Source organism: Populus alba, chromosome 9 (assembly GCF_005239225.2).
Source record: "Populus alba chromosome 9, ASM523922v2, whole genome shotgun sequence".
NCBI lineage: Eukaryota > Viridiplantae > Streptophyta > Magnoliopsida > Malpighiales > Salicaceae > Populus > Populus alba.
The window spans coordinates 12757774-12776133 of NC_133292.1; the positions used below are offsets into that span (position 1 = coordinate 12757774).

The 18360-nt window shown below is 33.7% G+C and overlaps 2 protein-coding genes across 4 annotated transcripts; one reads left to right on the forward strand and one right to left on the reverse strand.

The window, feature by feature from the left end:
* Nucleotides 1-1635: 1635 nt before the first annotated feature.
* LOC118032342 (cell division protein FtsZ homolog 2-1, chloroplastic) lies at nucleotides 1636-9135 on the reverse strand. 3 transcript variants are annotated; one of them, XM_035037023.2, is made up of 8 exons: nucleotides 8739-9135; nucleotides 7468-8217; nucleotides 6374-6673; nucleotides 5326-5416; nucleotides 3943-4067; nucleotides 3014-3106; nucleotides 2007-2063; nucleotides 1636-1923 (listed from the first exon to the last, which is right to left on the reverse strand). In XM_035037023.2, the coding sequence occupies exons 2-8, from the start codon at nucleotides 8104-8106 to the stop codon at nucleotides 1804-1806; spliced, it is 1425 nt and encodes a 474-aa protein (XP_034892914.1). In that variant the 5' UTR covers nucleotides 8107-8217; nucleotides 8739-9135; the 3' UTR covers nucleotides 1636-1803. The 3 variants fall into 3 exon arrangements, with proteins under 3 accessions (XP_034892914.1, XP_034892915.1, XP_034892912.1); XM_035037024.2 differs by having other exon boundaries at nucleotides 1636-1888; nucleotides 8739-9134; XM_035037021.2 differs by having other exon boundaries at nucleotides 1636-1932; nucleotides 8739-9133.
* A 1111-nt stretch (nucleotides 9136-10246) lies between these two features.
* On the forward strand, nucleotides 10247-12510 carry LOC118032338 (F-box/LRR-repeat protein At1g67190). Its single transcript, XM_035037016.2, has 2 exons — nucleotides 10247-10406; nucleotides 11056-12510. The coding sequence occupies exon 2, from the start codon at nucleotides 11059-11061 to the stop codon at nucleotides 12316-12318; it is 1260 nt and encodes a 419-aa protein (XP_034892907.1). The 5' UTR covers nucleotides 10247-10406; nucleotides 11056-11058; the 3' UTR covers nucleotides 12319-12510.
* Nucleotides 12511-18360: the final 5850 nt, after the last annotated feature.

Below are 18360 nucleotides of genomic sequence, written 5' to 3' on the forward strand. Positions count from 1 at the left end.
ACAAGCGTGAGTTTTATTGCATGGTATGTGACAACCCTACGTCTCATCATTCATGCTTGTTAATGGGGTCAGATTTGTGTGGTCTAAGTTGTCATAGAAAGGTAGATTTCCATAGAATACTGCAGTGGTGTGTGTGTGTGTGTGTGTGTGTTGAATGGTCGAAAGCGGCCAACAAGGGTGTGCCCTAATTTGGTCCAACAGGGATGGTGGATTTGATTTGGGATCTAATTAAGGTGGGGGAGGATGAGCACCAAGATTGATTTTCCAGGGAGCAAACATGTGGATGAGTATAAGAATAGAAGGGGATCACAGAAATTGATTTCTCGAGGCGAAGATTTTATGGCATGTATACAAACAAGATGAGATATTTCTTGAGAGAAACATACTTAATGCTAGGGGTGTTCACGGTCCGGTTCGGTCCGGTTTTAACATAAAAATTCAACCGAACCGGAAAATATCATTTCTTGTTAATATAACCCGAACCGAACCGAAAACCGGTTCAAACCGAACCGGTTTTGTTCGGTTCGGATCGGTTTTTTAGCCTTAGAAACCAGAAAAACCAAAACTAATAAAATAAAAGAAAACTTTTGGGGAAGAGGGAAGGGGGAGGGTGAGTGGGGTGAAATGTTTTGGGGAAAAGGGAAGGGGGAGGGTGAGTGATGGTGAGTGGGGTGAAATGTTTTGGGGAAAAGGGAAGGGGGAGGGTGAGTGGGGTGAAATGTTTTGGAAAAGGGAAGGGGGAGGGTGAGTGAGGTGAAATGTATTGGAGGGGGGGACGACAGATTAAATTATTGAAATAAGTTAATTAAATTGTTGAAATGCGTTCCAAAGGGGAGGGAGGTTCGGTTTAGTCCGGTTCAATCGGTTTAAGCTTTTTAAAACCGGAACCGAACCGGACCGGATGATTTTTTTAAAATTTTTAATCGGTTTATTCGGTTTTTTTATCGGTTCGGTTTTTTCGGTTAATTTTTTCTCGGTTTTCTCGGTTTAATCGGTTGGTCGGTTTTTTTGAACACTCCTACTTAATGCTATGTTTAAACTCTCATTCTTTTTTTTAAAATTATTGGAAATAAGCAACTAGCACAGGAGACAAGAAAGTTTACAAGGGGCAAAGCAAGAAGAATCACCTTCTAGTACTTGAGATCTTGGCCAGGATGTTTAGTGAGCCGTGAGATTAGTCATGGTATACGCAAGCTGACCCAGATATCCATGTAAATCAAAAAAAAAAAAAAAGAATCACCTTCTAATAATTAAATATTAGGTGGCATCTCATTAGGGTTACATTATACATCACCCAAAAGTCATAGGTCATTGTCTTTGGTGCACCAAGAATCCATTGTTTCCTAGAAGAATTGGAGGCTTCTTCTACTCTCCACAAATTGCAAATTCAGAAATCAAAACGTAAGCAACCAGTTTAAAGGAAAAGGGAAGGAGCAAATTGACAAAAAAATCAAATTTAAAGGATTTAATCTAAATAATAATTTTTGAAATTAAGTTAAAACTATATTGGTTTCAGATATTGTTGGATACCACTAGATAATATGCCAACAATCCAATACCTTGTGGATTGAGAAACATTCTGTCATGGAATGTGAGATAATTCAATGATAAGATATGTCAAAGTCGATGAACAAATTAACAAAAAAAAATATATTATATATTTTTAGAAGAAATTATTTCCAGAGGGAATCTCTGGTATTCCACTCAACTCTAAAGGGCTTGAGGAGAATATCTTAGATAAAAAAAAACAAAGAGAAAGCAGAATATACATTTCTCAATACAAGGATATAAACGAGCAAAAGGTCATATTCGTGGGAAGAGAGAGCGGCCCTTCTTCCTCAAGAACTCAGGAATCTCCACAGAGCCTCCTTCAGCGTAGGACGGGCGTCTGTTTATTCCAAGAGAAACATCACCATGAGCACGCTGAGTCCCCTGCATTTTTTGCCGATCAAAAGGATATAAACAGATGCAAATCTATCATAAAAGGATGGACCTTGAAGACATACCTTTCCTTCACCTTCGTTGCGGCGATTGAATCCAGTGGCAATCAGGGTTATGCTAACCTAAATGATGATAAAAAGACGCATCTTTGAGCAATTAAAGTACAATAACTATATTAAGAGAAAGCGATGGTATTATCAAGTGATCAAACTTAAAGCTCATGCGGCGAGGAATGATACTTATAACAACCTTGCGTATCCAAACTAAACATCATAGAACTTCAGCTTCCAGAGTCTTGGAACAGAAGAAAGATCACATACTAAATTAGTGATGTCAGATTCTGTGTTTGTTAATCACCATTTTAAAAACTCGACTTGAACTTATTGTTTAGTGATCGTCGCTGTTTAACTTAAAGCAAAAGCATTGTATCGTCTGACATACAAGGGAAGGGAACTTGAATTGCTACACTATGGTTCTCCAGTAACCCAGAAGTTCATTAACATCACTAACTTGAAGGAAATTTAATCATTCATGCAATAGGATTAAAAATAGAAGTTCAAAAGGGAAAACAAAAGGAATATAATAACTTTAGAAAGATTATATAATTGACATTCCTGAGAAATTAGAAGCCGCATATGTTGGGTTTCCTCGGTCCTTTAGTGTTTGAAATCCCCTGCTTTATGCTTCATAAATTGATTGGTAAATTCACCTGATGAGTTATTCAGAAATTCATGTGCAATTCCATTCACTTTTGACTGAGAAACATAGGTATATAACAGGGCATATATCCCACTTACGAAGTTTTGATGCAGAACAATCTTTGACAAAGAGTAACCAGCAGTTCACAGCCACTTTAAAAGAAAAATGCTTTGCTAAGGTCAAGGTTGTGATGCTGCAAGGGTAATCAATTTATCTGTACTGTCCATTTCATCCTCGGAAATTTGACCTTTCCCTTTCTTCTTATTCTGTTTTATTTTTATTTTTCTTGAAAACGAATACTCTCCACATTACATGTTACCATGGTAATCACAAATAAACATGCTTTACAGTTATTTCTCCGTTGCCAACTTACTTGACCAGTTAGTGATGGATCTATCACGGCTCCAAATATTAGGTTTGCAGTTGGATCCACGAGGTCATATATAACCTCTGCAGCAGCATTCACCTTCAAGAAATATGACAAGAATTGATGTCAAAAGTTAGTTTAAAAGGTATATAACAACCAGTTAGTCATGCACATGTCTCTTCCAAAAGCTGCTCCAACTTCATCTCGAACAGTAGAAGTATGTTATCTATTAGGCAGTAGGGATGAGTGGTCACATATAAACAAGTCATAGTTTTCTCAAAATTCTCAGCCAAGCTGGTTGGATAACTTGCTTGAATATTTTTCAAGCAAATAAAAGAATGATGCAAGTGCCTATCTGAAGAATCAAAAACCAAGATTCAAGAGATACTTGTACAAACTCCTCAATTTCTTTATCTAATAACAAAAATTAGGGCATATAATAAAGAGTGAAAATATATCATGATGCTAATAAACCATGCTCGTCTTTAAAACTAGCCACCAAGAAGTCCAGAAAATGCAAACTCCATGAGCATGATAGTTCTAAGGAATTTTACACCTGATGAAAATGTAAAGCTGAAAGAACAGCACTACCATTTCATGAGCTAAGAACATGCCATGCATTAGAAGTAGCTTCGCAATTAATGTGTTTTTGTTTTACTTAAGAAATAATAACCTAAAAATTTAGTGCTCCAACTCCCCAAGTCCTAGACTCTAGACAGGTGGCATGTTCCAACTGATACAGAGATTCCACAGAGTCCAGTTGCAAAATCATGAATCATAGTAAATCTGAGTGGCAGCCCAAATCAATGATGCTTGCATTCCAGCGGGAACGATACTATCTATTCTCAATACTCTTGAAAAAATACTAATAAAATGTGCAGAAGATGCATAGTAATGGAATTGAGTTCAGCCATTACACTAGAGAGAGGGCTCACCTCAAACAAAGTTAAATCGGTTCCACCAGTTATATTCCACACAATCCCAGTAGCTCGTTCAATGCCAATATCCAACAAAGGTGATTGGATGGCGTTCAATGCAGCGTCTCTTGCCCTTGCCTTCCCTGCTAATCAAAAAGTAATTAATACAGGTAGAAAATTAAACATGCGATCATGATACATTAAACAGTTTTGTGCAGAAAATTTTGATGAGAACACTGAAATCGAGTATTATATCATAAATGAAGCAGTTGTTTAGAGAACAAAATGGAAAGTACCACAACTCTAGAAATTGATAAAAGAAATGCATATGATGACATAACAATGTTTCTCATTTTCTACTTTTTAAGACATATGGCTGCAAAGAAATTCAGAAGGTGGCAGCTACAAGGTAAATATAGGCATGAAAAACAACAGAAACTAACATTCATGCATAAGAAAAAATAATATCGGGGCTTCAGTTAAATAAAGAACAGGGCATGGCCAATTCCAAAACATACAATGTTTAGGATAGCCTTCTTTACATCCCTTCAGAAAGATAAAAGGCTGGTTTCCATAGTTGACTTCTTTAAAATCAATAGAAGAGAATTAATGAGGCATTAAGACATTCTTAAGTGGCCCAAGCCTAGGTGTCTCATGTTATCATAAGCCTAGCCTAGGACATTCAAAGATAATACGAAACTGAATAAAATTTAAAGAGTCATTATATTTTAAGCTGAAAATCCAAATTATTCTCCTGCCATTTTTCATCAAAAAACAAGAGCACACTTTATATAGAAAAGATTGTAAATGATGACAGATCCAATATCAAATAAAAGAGGCAAAAAATTGAGACATGAAACCCCTTTTCTCATTTGATCAAAGAAAAAAAAATATTGATGCTTTGTCTTTAATTACTTTTGCTGTGGTTTTGTAACAATTCATTTTCCATTTGTAAATGTTACCCAAAATAAATCTAGGAATTGATGGAACCAGGGCTTTGGAAGTAGAATTAGAGATTCAGGAGCTGTTTGATGGTTTTACTCGAGGATTCATATTTGTTCACCTTGAAGTGGGAAACAACAAGCATGTTGGGAATGAACAAAGAAGACGAGAAGAAATAAGCAAGAAGATATAATAGATTAATCCCTAATCAAAGGAACTTTTACTCATAACAGACAAAAGGAACCCTAACATACAGGAGCTGCAGCAACTTGCTCACAGCTCTCAAACGAGAACCACCACAATCTCTACCAAATCACTTGTGGGGCATGGCCTATAAAACCGTTTAACACTCATCTCCATCGGACATTGTATCAGGACCTCATCGAATATAATCCATAAATAGCTAAAACTAAAAATAGTTGAAAATAGCAAGTTCTGTCGTTGGGATCTTTTACTTACCGGTTGCAGTTCCTATTCCCAAAAGAGAAGAGCCTGCATCTTTCATAATAGCTCGAACATCAGCAAAATCTACATTCACCAGACCTGGCACCTGTAGAAGAAAAATTTCTCACCATTATGAAAGGAAAAGGCAAAAACACTGCTGAATATGATTGACAAAGGAAAGGAATAAGGGACAGGAGACAGAGGCCTAGAGACATGGGATAAAACCAAAAAACCTTATCAGATGACTGTAGCAACCTGGAAAAATAATCTTTTGGGGGGGATTTGATAAGTATAAACCTTATTCAATAGAACATGCTGCTAGAATTACCATATATGAAGGTGAATGTAAGGATATATGGAAGGCAGAAGACAAATTTACCAGAACAAGTGTTCACTTCAAAGAATAATACACCACACACAAACCCACCTACCCACATACATGGAATTTGCATATTCATGTGAATGCTTGCGTCCCAATACAACTCTATAAACACAAGCACCTATATCTGTATGAAGACCACACTAATACATGTTATAATTTGATGGTATGAAATAAGAAGAATGATAGCCGTAAGAAGAGATGCAACAATCAATTATGAAAGCATTTAAACACATTATCGACAATGACAAACCATGAAACCAAAAACAATGGGTGATGACCATCTACGTGATAAAAAATACAAAGATTTTAAGATAGAATGGATGGAGTAGATCTTGTTCCCCAAGTGAAGGTTTCAGGTTCAAATCCTCCACTTGAGAGAATTCTACAAGTTTGGGTGGGAAAAAATGCAGAAGTAGAGAGAAAAGACTACAGATGTTAGTTCAGAAAAAAAGGTCTTTATATTTACAAAATTAAGGCCTTCAACATTGGCAAAGCAAATTGACATTCAAAACAGTAAATAAATACTGAATTGTGCATGATTCACAACCTCATGGTCATGGAGTGGCGTGTTAGCACATAAGCACCACATATGACTGAGAATTAATTTTAACAACCAGAAAAGAAATCATATGAAGCCAAAGATACAAACTAATTTAACATTTCTCTTTAGTCATTCCATACCATAATGATGTCAGAGATGCCACGAACACCTTGCCGAAGTATATCATCAGCCAAATTAAATGCCTCTGTCACTGGGGTTGATAGAGAAACAGCAGTCAGTAACTTGTCATTAGGAATAACAATTAATGTGTCAACATTGTTTCTCAGAGCAGCAATTCCCTCCTGAGCTTGAACAGCACGTCTTCGGCCCTCAAAGGAGAATGGTGTGGTAACAATACCAACAGTCAATATTCCCATGGACTTTGCAACACTAGCAATCACTGGAGCCCCACCAGTGCCAGTTCCTCCACCCATCCCAGCCTGCAGATTTAAGGCATCAGTGAGATATCATAACAAAATGAAAAAGAGTAGCAATTATCAGGAAATACTGTGATCTATTTGTAAGACTTAGGAAGAGCTACACGGAGAAAAACAATAAAGGGAACCCTCAATCGAATAAAGAAGATGTACAGCAATAGTTCAGGCCTGATTTAACATGATATATAGCTATGTCCTAATGCTTTGGACTTGTAGTTCTGCATTTCCTTCAACAAAGATAATCTTCCCCCCATCATTTCCAGTTCAGAAAAAAAATTAAGGCATTGCCAACATTTGACTACAGTTGAACTCCCATATCCATTGGCATTACTAGTTAACAAGACATCAGCCAGGATGAAAGAGAAAGCCTTATCTGAATTTCACCTTTGCACTTCTGCAAAACAAGTATCTACCTCCTGCAAGACCCCATATCTAGTGGGTCAAATTGAAATTATTATGGAGAACTCGGGCTTTCATTTTATTTGCAAGAAAGGCCTCTGATTTTTAATCGTTGGCAGATCTAAATCAATCCAAGGAAAGGAGTTTGATGTGTTAAGGTCTGCTTTGAATGTGCAAAACCAAGTGACCAAATCTATCCACAGCAAATAGGCGTATACAAGCACATGCCACGTACACAGATGTATGCCTTTGATCTCAATACTCTACTGAGCTATGCTAAACTAATGTATTCTACTTTTCAAAAAGATGATAGAAAAGGAGTTGTATATCTCAGGATCTACTTCCATTCTTTTAATTTATTCAAGCAATTAACATATAGGAAAAAAACAAAGGCGTACTGTTATGAAGACCATGTCTGCACCATAAAGTGCCTCCTCTATTGCTGCTTTACTTTCATTGGCAGCATTCATCCCTACATCTGGGTTTCCACCAGCACCCAGACCCCTAGTTAGCTCTTTTCCAACTTGCAAACGGTTCTCTGGGAGCACTGGTGACATCTTCATTGCCTGAATATCTGTGTTCACTATCCAAAAATCCACCCCGGTCAGGGAACTCTCAATCATTCTATTAACAGCGTTAGACCCACCACCCCCGACACCAATAACCTTGATCTTGGCTTCATTGTAGTTGCTCATAAAAGAGGAATCCCCTGAGCTCTCAGTGACATTTACTCCAGATGTCTCCTTTCTCAGACAAGAGTATGTGTCATTTGCATCACTTCTGAGCATTGAAACCTCGGGGTGCAAATCCAGGAAAGAGTCTTTGCTATGATTTGGGCTGATATTGTGAGAGTTAACCGAACACCTAATTTGTGGGATGCTGAAGACATTCCTTTCATATGCACCACATGCACCATTCTTCTTGTCAAACCTTTTGAAGGTAACTGTTTTACCAGTTCGGTTTTCTGTTGAAATCCTTCGTCCCACTGAAATTTGAGTACCAGATGGAGTGAAAGGTGGAGACACACAAGTCGCCATACGAGAAGGGCAAGAACAAAATTCTTTAAATTATGATTCGGTAGTCGAGAAGCTTAGAACTTTAGAGCCCAAGCTGCCCAAATCGAACTGTTCTGCTTCCTTCCGTTCCTCCTTAACCAGATCATAAGTCATAACAAGTTAAACCATCAAGATACACACAGAAAACACTAGCATTACAGAAAAAGATTTGGCCTTCAAAGAATTCATCTTGGGTTAGGAAAACAAATCAACATTGAAAAACAAATCAAGGATCCCATATGCCAAACTCACCCCACATTTCACTTAGAAAACAACACGCACTTTCCAACTCCTTTTTTTTTAAAAAAAAAAAAAACTATATATACACAAGAAATTAGCAACAAAACACATATAATTCATCAATGTAGCAATCAAATATGCCTGGAATAATCAGGTAAGATAAAAAAAATTACCGCATTCAGAACCCCAGACCACTCATTACTGCATCAAATAGGGGCAAAAAATGGAGAAAATAACATCTGGGAAGAAGTAAGACTACGTTTTAAGAAAAAAATAATTAAAACATAAAACAAACCCAAGAATAGAATGACCAAAAACACCAATCCAAGCATTATAAAAAACAAGTTGGGAGCAAGGTAGAGTTAGGGAGTTACCTGCAAATGCTGACAATTTAGGTATAACTAAGGTTTTATTATGCGACTGGGATGATAATGAGCCGAAGTTAGTACTTGAATAGAAGAGTGGAGAGCGTGGCTTTTGTGTTGCTGAGGTTTTTTGTCTTGTCGGTAACTGAAAAGATTTGCTAGAGAGGGTGTATTGAAATTGCGGTTATTTTTAAATATATTTTTATAAAAAAATTAATTTGTATTTTTTAAAACCCTTGACACGCGAGACCACAAATCCTTGGACGGACAAGTACAAGAGACAGCAAGTCATATTGAAGTTTCATACAGCATGACAGTGTAACAAGAAGCTACTGCTAGGGTTGACATGGACCAATAAGATGAAACAAGACAAGAGCAACGCCTTATCAGTAGAGGTTTCTCCCTCGTATATGGAACTGAATCCAAGGTGCAAGTCAAAATACTGATAAGGAATTGTAGCAGTATAGTTAGGGTTATTCTTGAAATTAACCCAAACCACAAGGCCTTTCCTGTAAATACGAACAAAACTCGCTCGATTTTCTTTTTCTCATACAAAATCATCAATTCCTTATGTTTCTTCACAGAATTCTCCCTATCAGGTGATGAGGAAAGTCTTAGTAAATTTATATTTTTCACATGAAAAGAGACAGCTTTTTTAACCAAACCCAATAAAAGGATCTAATTGAGAATTGATTGATATATTGAGAAACTAATCCAGATAAAAAATAGAATGGGGATTGAGATATCTAATTAAGATATCTTCTATAGATCAACGACTTTTTCAAGGTTGGCCCTTTAAAAAATAAATCATTAGCAAATGATTACAAATTAAAGAACCAATCTTTTTTATTCTACTTGTTTAAGCAAATTCTCTATTATAATTAAATTCAGTTATCAATTATAATGTACAATTTAAATTTAATTAATAAACAAGTTAAATTTATGTGATTGATAAATAAATTAAATTTATATAATTAAAAAAATATAGCTCAATTTATTTTATTTTTTATACTACCCTTATCAAATTCAATTATAGTAGAGAATTGAGTAATATAGAAAATAAAATAATTTGAATTTTATTTTTTTCAAGTATGTGCATTTAACTTATTTATTAATTAAATTCAAATTGAATATTGTAATTGAATTCAAGATAATATAAAAAAATAAAATAAATTGAATTATATATTTTTCAAGTGTGTGAATTTAACTTATTTATCAAAGATATAAATACTATAATTAAATTCAATTATAATAGATAATTTAATAATATAAAAATATATATATTATATCATTTTCAAAAATATAAATTTAATTTATTTATCAATTCAATTCAAATTAAATCTACAATTTAATTACAGTAAAAAATTAGTTCTAAATAATGTATGGTCTTTTAAAAAAAATATATATAAAAATACTTTTTAAAAAAATAATTTTAAATATAATTTTTAAAAATCAAAGAATTTTTAAATGGTTTGATTTCATTAAAATTTCTGAATTAAATTCAATTTACAGTTCCGAACAGCCTAGCTCATCATGGATTCGTCCAACTTATAATAGGCTCTCTCTCTCTCTATTCTCCAGGGTGGCGGATCTTTATCAAAGTCACGCCTGGAATCTACTTCTCTCTCTCGATTGTCTCCCTGTTCTTCTCTAATCTCTTGTTGATTGTATTGTCTGGTAAGATCTTTGACGACCCTTTTGCGTTTTTTAGTGCTTTTGAATTCAGGGTATCATTTATCGAATCTCATTCTTTTCAATATTCTATTTGGTTAATTAACGTTGCAGTGTGAATGTTTGAATTTGTTTGTTTGTACCCAGATGTCAGATTTTGTGTTTTTTATGGGTTTCGCTCATTGATTTTTGGGTTATTGCCTGATTACTTGATGGTTTGCTGGATTTGCTGCAATTTTTTTATTACCAAGTCAAAAGGTTGGTTTTTTTGTCGTTGAAATCAATGTAGTTGGTACCCTGATGCTGGAGTTTTAGTTTTTCGTTTTCTGTTGATGGATTTTGGATTATCTGGGTTTGCATATAATTTTTGTTGCTTGCTTTGTGATTCAATGACTGAGACCTTTTTAAAGTTTGAATTTTTTCCTCTTAGTTTTTAGCTAGTGCCAATTGGTTGTTTCTATGTGCTGAGTAGCTTTAATGTTTGTGTACTAGATCAAACTTTGGTGTTGCTGAACAAGAAGCTATGCACAGGATCCAAATATTGTTGAATGGTTTATTAGTTAGTGTGTTATAAATTGAGCTGCATCAATTTTTCTGATATTTCTCATATGAAGTCCTAGTTGTGGATATGAAACTTCAGGTATTTGTTTTTCAGGTAATGGAACATCTTCCAGTTGAAGTTATTGGGAACATTCTGTCACGGCTAGGAGGAGCTCGAGATGTGGTGATAGCTTCTGCAACATGTCGGAAGTGGCGGGAAGCTTGGCGCAAACATCTTCACACTCTTTCATTTAATTCCAATGATTGGCATGTTTATCAAGATATCACGACTAGCCGACTAGAGATACTGATAACTCAGACAATATTTCAAACCACTGGGTTACAAGGCTTGTCGATTTTGATGGATGATGTTGACGAGTTCTCTGCCTCAACAGTTATTGCTTGGCTTATGTACACCAGGGAAACATTGCACCGATTGATTTATAATGTCCGGACTACTCCGAATGTTAATATTCTTGAGATTTGTGGCAGGCAGAAGATGGAAATATTGGAACTATCCCACAACTCGATAACAGGGGTTGAACCCAACTTTCAGAGATTCCCTTGTTTAAAATCCCTTTCTTTGAGTTATGTCAGTATCTCAGCATTGGATCTCAATCTTTTGCTCACTGCTTGCCCAAAGATTGAGACCTTGGAACTTATCAATCCAGAGATTGCAATGTCTGATGCACAGGTGACTGTTGAACTGAGCAGTCCAACATTAAAGAGAGTTTATGTTGAAGCAATCAGTTTGGACAAGTTTATCTTGGAGGCAGATAGCATTGAATGCTTGCACTTGAAGGATTGTGCTCTTGAGCTATTTGAACTCATTGGAAAGGGTACTTTGAAGCATTTCAAAATTGATGACGTAAGTGTTATTCATCTTGATATTGGTGACACTGTTGATAATCTTGAGATCATAGATGTCAGCAACTTCACTATTATGTGGCCAAAGTTCTACCAAATGATCTCCAAATCATCAAAGTTGACAAAACTTCGTCTTTGGGATGTGGTCTTCGATGACGAGGATGAGATTGTGGATTTAGAAACTATTGCTGTTTGTTTCCCGCATCTCAGCCATCTTGCATTAAGTTATGACTTGAGAGATGGAGTGGTTAACTATGGCCTGCAAGGGTCTTCCCACTTGGAGAATGTCTTTGTATTGGAGCTCGGATGGACTATAATTAATGATCTCTTCTCTCATTGGGTTGAGGGGCTGCTAAAACTTTGTCCAAATCTCAGGAAGCTGGTAATTCATGGTGTTGTTTCAGAGGCCAAAAGTCCTGAAGAATGCCAAATGTTGGCCAATTTTACATCATCCATAGTTCAGCTCATGAGAAAATACATGCATGTAGATGTGCAGTTCGATTATGAATAGAAATCTTGTGATTACTTTTGGTCAATATTCAAGTTTTGCCTAAAAAATGAGTCGTATACGAACATGTTCTGGGTAAGATTTACAGCATTTTAGAACCCGAGCATCCCTTTTCATGTCCTGTAAATGATCTCTGAATTCTTCCTTATCACGGAAAATTACTTGCTTTTACAATAGAAACGTGTTTTCTTTTCACTTTGTTGTCATTTTTACTCAATAGCTGTATTCAAGCTTTTCTACTGTCAGGTTGAAAAGTTTGCTCTCCCTCTCACATACTCACACACAGATACACTGTCCAGCTTGGTGAAACAAGAATGGCCCCGGGCTGAGGATCTTGCGGTAGAAATATGCAGGTCTTTTATTTATGAGGGACAGAAGCTATACAAGGACTGAGTGTCCATGGCTCATTATGCCTTCAATAAATGGAGTATTGTTTGGAGCATTGACACCGTTCAACCCCTTGAAGAGAGGAATTGCAAACATCACCAGTATTCTTGTAACACCCACGAATGACAGGAGAATCTCTGGACATAACTTAGCAATTCTGGATTTGGATGGAAAGTATTGTTCACAGGCACTTACAGTTTCGTTAGATTCCTTGGAAACTATTTAATTGCTGCAGGCTAGCAAGACGTAGTCACGTAAGGCTCATTTTTTTTTGTCAATTGAGGGATGCAACCATTATGAACGAAAGTATTGAAAATGTGATTTTGTAAGATACATATTCTTCGCCCAACCTAATCTCAAGATACAGTCCAAATCTAACCCAACTAATCTAGATAGAAAAGGGTTGTAAGAGAATTGATTTTTTCTCTCTTCCCCTCGTTTTCCTCTTCTCGTCGTGACTTTTTTCTTTAAACAACACCAAGTAATTCGGTTTTAAGTTGGTATATTTCGGTTTTAAGTTTTAGTCTGGTTTAAGAAAAGTTGAAGAAACATACAAGTAACTTTTTTTTGTTGTCATTTTTTGATTAGGAGTTTGTTTGTGGAAGGATTAAGGAAAAGTTAGAGTTTTATTAAGACTTGTTAATTGAATGATTTAAGGGTTCTTAAATTGATGTATTAGGGTTTTTAAATTGTTTGGAAGAATTGTAGGGCCTGATTTTTTAATCCATTATTAGCACATGCGCCTTGTTTGTTTGCTAAAAAAGTAGTTTTTTATTAGAAGGTGAATTCCGGAAAAGTGAATTATTTTTTAATGTTTGATAGTGTAATGAAAAATAAGTTGAAAAACATTTTTCAGTATTTGGTTATGTCATAGAAAATGAGCTAAAAAATAACTTATTAATATTTTATTTTTTTTTCAAGTTTATTAAAATAATAAGGAACAAATCTTACAAATTAAAAGGTTGAATGTGAATGAAATTAAAAATATATATATAATTTCATAAATTATCTCAAATAAAATAAATAATAGAGATCAAATCTAAAAAAAAAAAAAGATGAAGAAATTAAAAATAATAATAATTAACATTTCATAAATTATTTCAAATAAAATAAGTAATAATCAAAAGAAATGAGGACCAAATTTGATAGATAAAAAATTTCAATAAAAAAATGATAAGGGAAAAGCAAATAATAATTATAAAAATGAGGACCAAAATTAATATAAAAAATTAAATTTTAAGAGATGAAATTGAAAATAAATATTCAAAACAAAATATATATAGCAATCAAAAGTTTGAGGACCAAATTTGATATAATCAGCAAATAATATGACATTTCTAAATTTTTCATAACTTCCGGAAAGTGTTTTCCACCCAAATTTTCAGGAAAACACTTTTCTGGAAACCAAGCCAAATTTTTCTTTGACTGGAAAGTATTTTTCGTTGATCAACTTTTCTAATGACAAACAAACATAGAAAAGTTTGGAAAGTGATTTCTGGGAAACAAACATAGCCATAATGTTCCCTTCCAGATTTCTATATTTATGTGAATCCAAACTCATATACCCAAACAGAGATCTACGCAACAAGATAACATAACTAACTCTATAATATCAATTGATTATCATAATACAAGAGTTAATACAAATATTGTAGTTGTGGAGCACTAAATAGACAAAAAAAAATACAATAACAACTAAAAAAACAAGTTTTGAAGGTCTAACAAAAGTAACCTACTAATAAGCTATAAGCCTGAAAAAGATAAATAACAAAAAGACGAGTTCAATAACTCAATGAGTAAATAACGTTTAATATACATACACGAAGTAATTCAACAATAAGGAATGCATATACAAATATGACTTTAAGTTCTTAAAGGAAAGTTTTTCAAATAGATCATAACATGAATATTATAAAGTAAGGCTTGTCAGAAAATCAAAATGCAATAAGTATGATGCTCCGTGACGTGAGATGATCAGTCGCTATAGGTTGGTAACTCTCCCAACCAAATATAATTCAAATACAGTGTGCACAAAGACTAGCACTACCATGTTAGCATTGGTATTTTGAATAGCATACCATTATATCATAATCAAATAAACAGATTCATATGTCAAGGCTTAGCTCGTGATATCAATTGAATGAGTAACTATCAATTCGAAAATAGATAATGGTTCATATCAAATATTCAATTTCAATAAGTGATCATGTTTAATCATAAATAAAAAAAAATAACAATATAAGATTTACCAAGAAGCAAAATCAATTTCATATTAACAATTCAAGTATTTATATTAACCATCTATCATATGAAAAATTATCTACTCACTTGACTCAAAAGTCGAAATAACACGGAAAGAGATGCCAAAAGCAATCCTACTAATATTCCGCAGGTAAAATATCAAGATTATTTGAATAGAAAATGAGACATACTAAAAAAGGACTAAAAAAAATGTAAAATCTATTTAATACACTCAAGTAAGGGTCCAAATCATAACCCAATATATTTATGACCAAACTAGTCCTTTTTCGAGGAAAAAAAACCAAAAAATCAAATTGTTTTCTCAAAATCTAATTAAAAAAAAATCATAAAACTTGATAATATTTTACAAAATAAACCTCAATCACTCATCAAAAAAATCTGAAAAACTAAAATTATAGTTAGGGACCAATATGGAATTTTATCAAATTTTTAGGGGTCAAATTGTAATTTTATCAAATTGGAGGATCAAACTAAAAATATCATAAATTTATAACTATACTGAAATTTTGCCTATAATACATCCTCAATATTGTAATTTTTTCCAAAGTTTTGACACTAAACTATAATTTTCACAAATTGAGGGACAAAACTAAAATTTTATTATCTTAAACCTCAAACCCAGATTTTTCCACAAATCACTTACTAATCTACTAAAATCTCTAGCTTAAATTTATTATTTAAACAAATTATAATTCAAAATCATCATCCATACTCAAAATCAACTTAATAAACCATTATCCATAAAAATTAACCCATAATATTTCAACCAACTCATCAATCAAACCCAAATCAAAATCTTCAAAACCCTAATCTTTAAAAAATTCACAATCTTAATTAATACCAACAATTATACATATCAAAACATAAATCTTACATTTTAAACTTATTTTCTCTAAATCTCTACTCCTTTATTTATCTTTTTTTTCTTTCGCTTCCTTTTCTTATAGCTTCCTCTCTTCAAATTCAAGTCCTTTTTTTTTCTTCATTTTATATTTACTAACTTTTTGTTCAATTACTAAAATGCCATTCATCCATATATGCTCTTCTAAGGGCATTGTTATTATTTTCTATTAAACCTTCCTTCTTTATTTCAAAATATTACAAGAATAAATTGTTATATTGTGAAATCTGTAGATTTGATGACTAACATATCAATATTTTAGAAATCCTGATCAATCGGTTGGTTGAACCGACGAATCGGTTATTGCCAATAGACTAGTTGTTCTAAATTCGGTCGACTTGTTGGCTAATTGCTGCCGGTTGACTAGTTGGCATGTGATAATGGTCGATCGATTGATCATTCGGGTCGATTGGCTAGTCATTTTGGTCGATTAGTTGACCTGAGAGTAGAGTTTTATATGGTTTGATTAGTTTGAGCTATGTTCGAAATTGATCAAGTGATTCAGTTTGACTTTATATTTACGTTTTGGTCTCTAAGCTAAGTTTTTAATCTTTTATGTTACTTTGTTTCGAGTTTCTTTTGAGTGTTTTTCATATCCGTTATACGTTCTACTGACATTCCTTTTAATGATCTTTAGTAGTCTGATCAAGTTCTACATCCATTTGTATTTTGCTTTGTTTTCAGGGTGAGTGAGATAATCTTTAATATACATGCAATATAAATAATATAAGTATGTTGATTATATGATTTGCACAATTGATTAATTCTTGAAAACTATTAATATCTAAGATTTATGTTAAATATTATTTTCTATGATCCATGTTAATATGCAAACTATTAATACACATGTTATAGATAATCTTTATATTAATATGCTTAGTATTTATATTTATATTAAGATATATCGACTTACAAACTATTAATATCTAAGATTTATGTTAAATGCTAAATGTTATTCCTTCATTGAGTTAGTTGAACTCACCCTTTTTTATTTTTTTAATATTATTTCAATTTTTTAGTTTCTATTAGCAAGTTGACTCTATTAAGTGTTCTTGCTTCTTCAGTTTTGGTTGATGTCTTATTTGTTTCGTGAGACTTCCTTTTAGGTTTTGTTTTGATTCGATATTTTAGACGCTTTACTATTACATTGTTTTAATTAAGCTCGGATTTTAACAATAGGTATTGTGAATTATGAATTTATTTTGCTTTATTTGATGATAATAATTTTTGAAATGTTATTTGATTTTATTGGTTTTAAAGAATATAATATTTTAAAAGATATTGAAATATTGTGAAATTTTTATATAATTTATTTTATGATATATAGATTTAGTATAAATAAAATGTCCTTCCAATACCGCTTCTTCGTTATTGAAGATGGATGCGAAATTCAGATAGGGACAGATTTGATTCTTAGAAACTATTTAATTGCAACAGTTTTCTATCAAATCGTATAGGTTAGGCGATGGTGCAAAAATACAGTTTGAAATGAAACCCGACTTGACTAGGCTCTAGATCGACACCTACCACGCACGGCCGGCTTTTATAACTCTTCAAAATACTGTTGTCTCAGGTTTCCTTCAGTTATAGGAGGAGATCATGAAGGGAACATCTGTGCTTTCTGAATTGCTGTTCTTAGATTCTTCCTTATCCGGAGTCACCTAGGAAAAAGCCCGGATTATGTCTGAAGATCTTGCAGTAATCTGTTTGAACTTTGTCCAACTGCAAGGTCATAACATCCTAAGAATTAAGATGTTATATACAAGTAGAGCCCTGTATGTCCAAAACGTTGAATTTTGAGGATCATGATGTTGATACTGTTAAGAGGGGTGACAATCTTCGATATGAAAGATCACTTTCAATCTACTGCTATACGTAGAACACTTTTTTGTTTTTTTTTTTGGTTGGTCTTGGGATAAATCATTTTTCAGTATGGAATTGTGGGGGTTATGATTGATTCCATGTCAAGCAATCATGGTCATTCAGTTAGGTTGCTCTTAATGTTTTACCACTGATCTTAAGATGGTCATGCCGGTAACAATTGCAGCCCCCACCGTCTCCCGTGGAGGTTATTTTTCATTATCAATGTGTGTTTTCTTTTTTCCTCTTTAGGGTATTTGAATAGGTTGCAGTGTTGGAAGAGAAGATCCCTCGTAAGTGCCAGATTTTTCATTACATGTGATGTTCTTTTTTTCTGTGAAGAAAGTCGACAAATGTAAGTTGAAGTAGACCTCGTACAAATGTTCTGATTTCAAGGAATTTAAGCTTGTTTAGTTCTGTGTTATTGGAGGTGGAAACTGTGTTGCCAGCTCTTTTGTAAGAGAATAAAGTCAACTTTCTTGTATCTGAAATAAACCTTTGCTGTGTGCATGAACTTCTTGTCAGAATCAAAATGGGCAGCAGCCCAGCACCAACTACTTGTATTAGTTGGCTTTGGCAAATATTCCACCAATTCTAACTACCAAATGAGTGTTTAAGTTTCAATAATGTATATC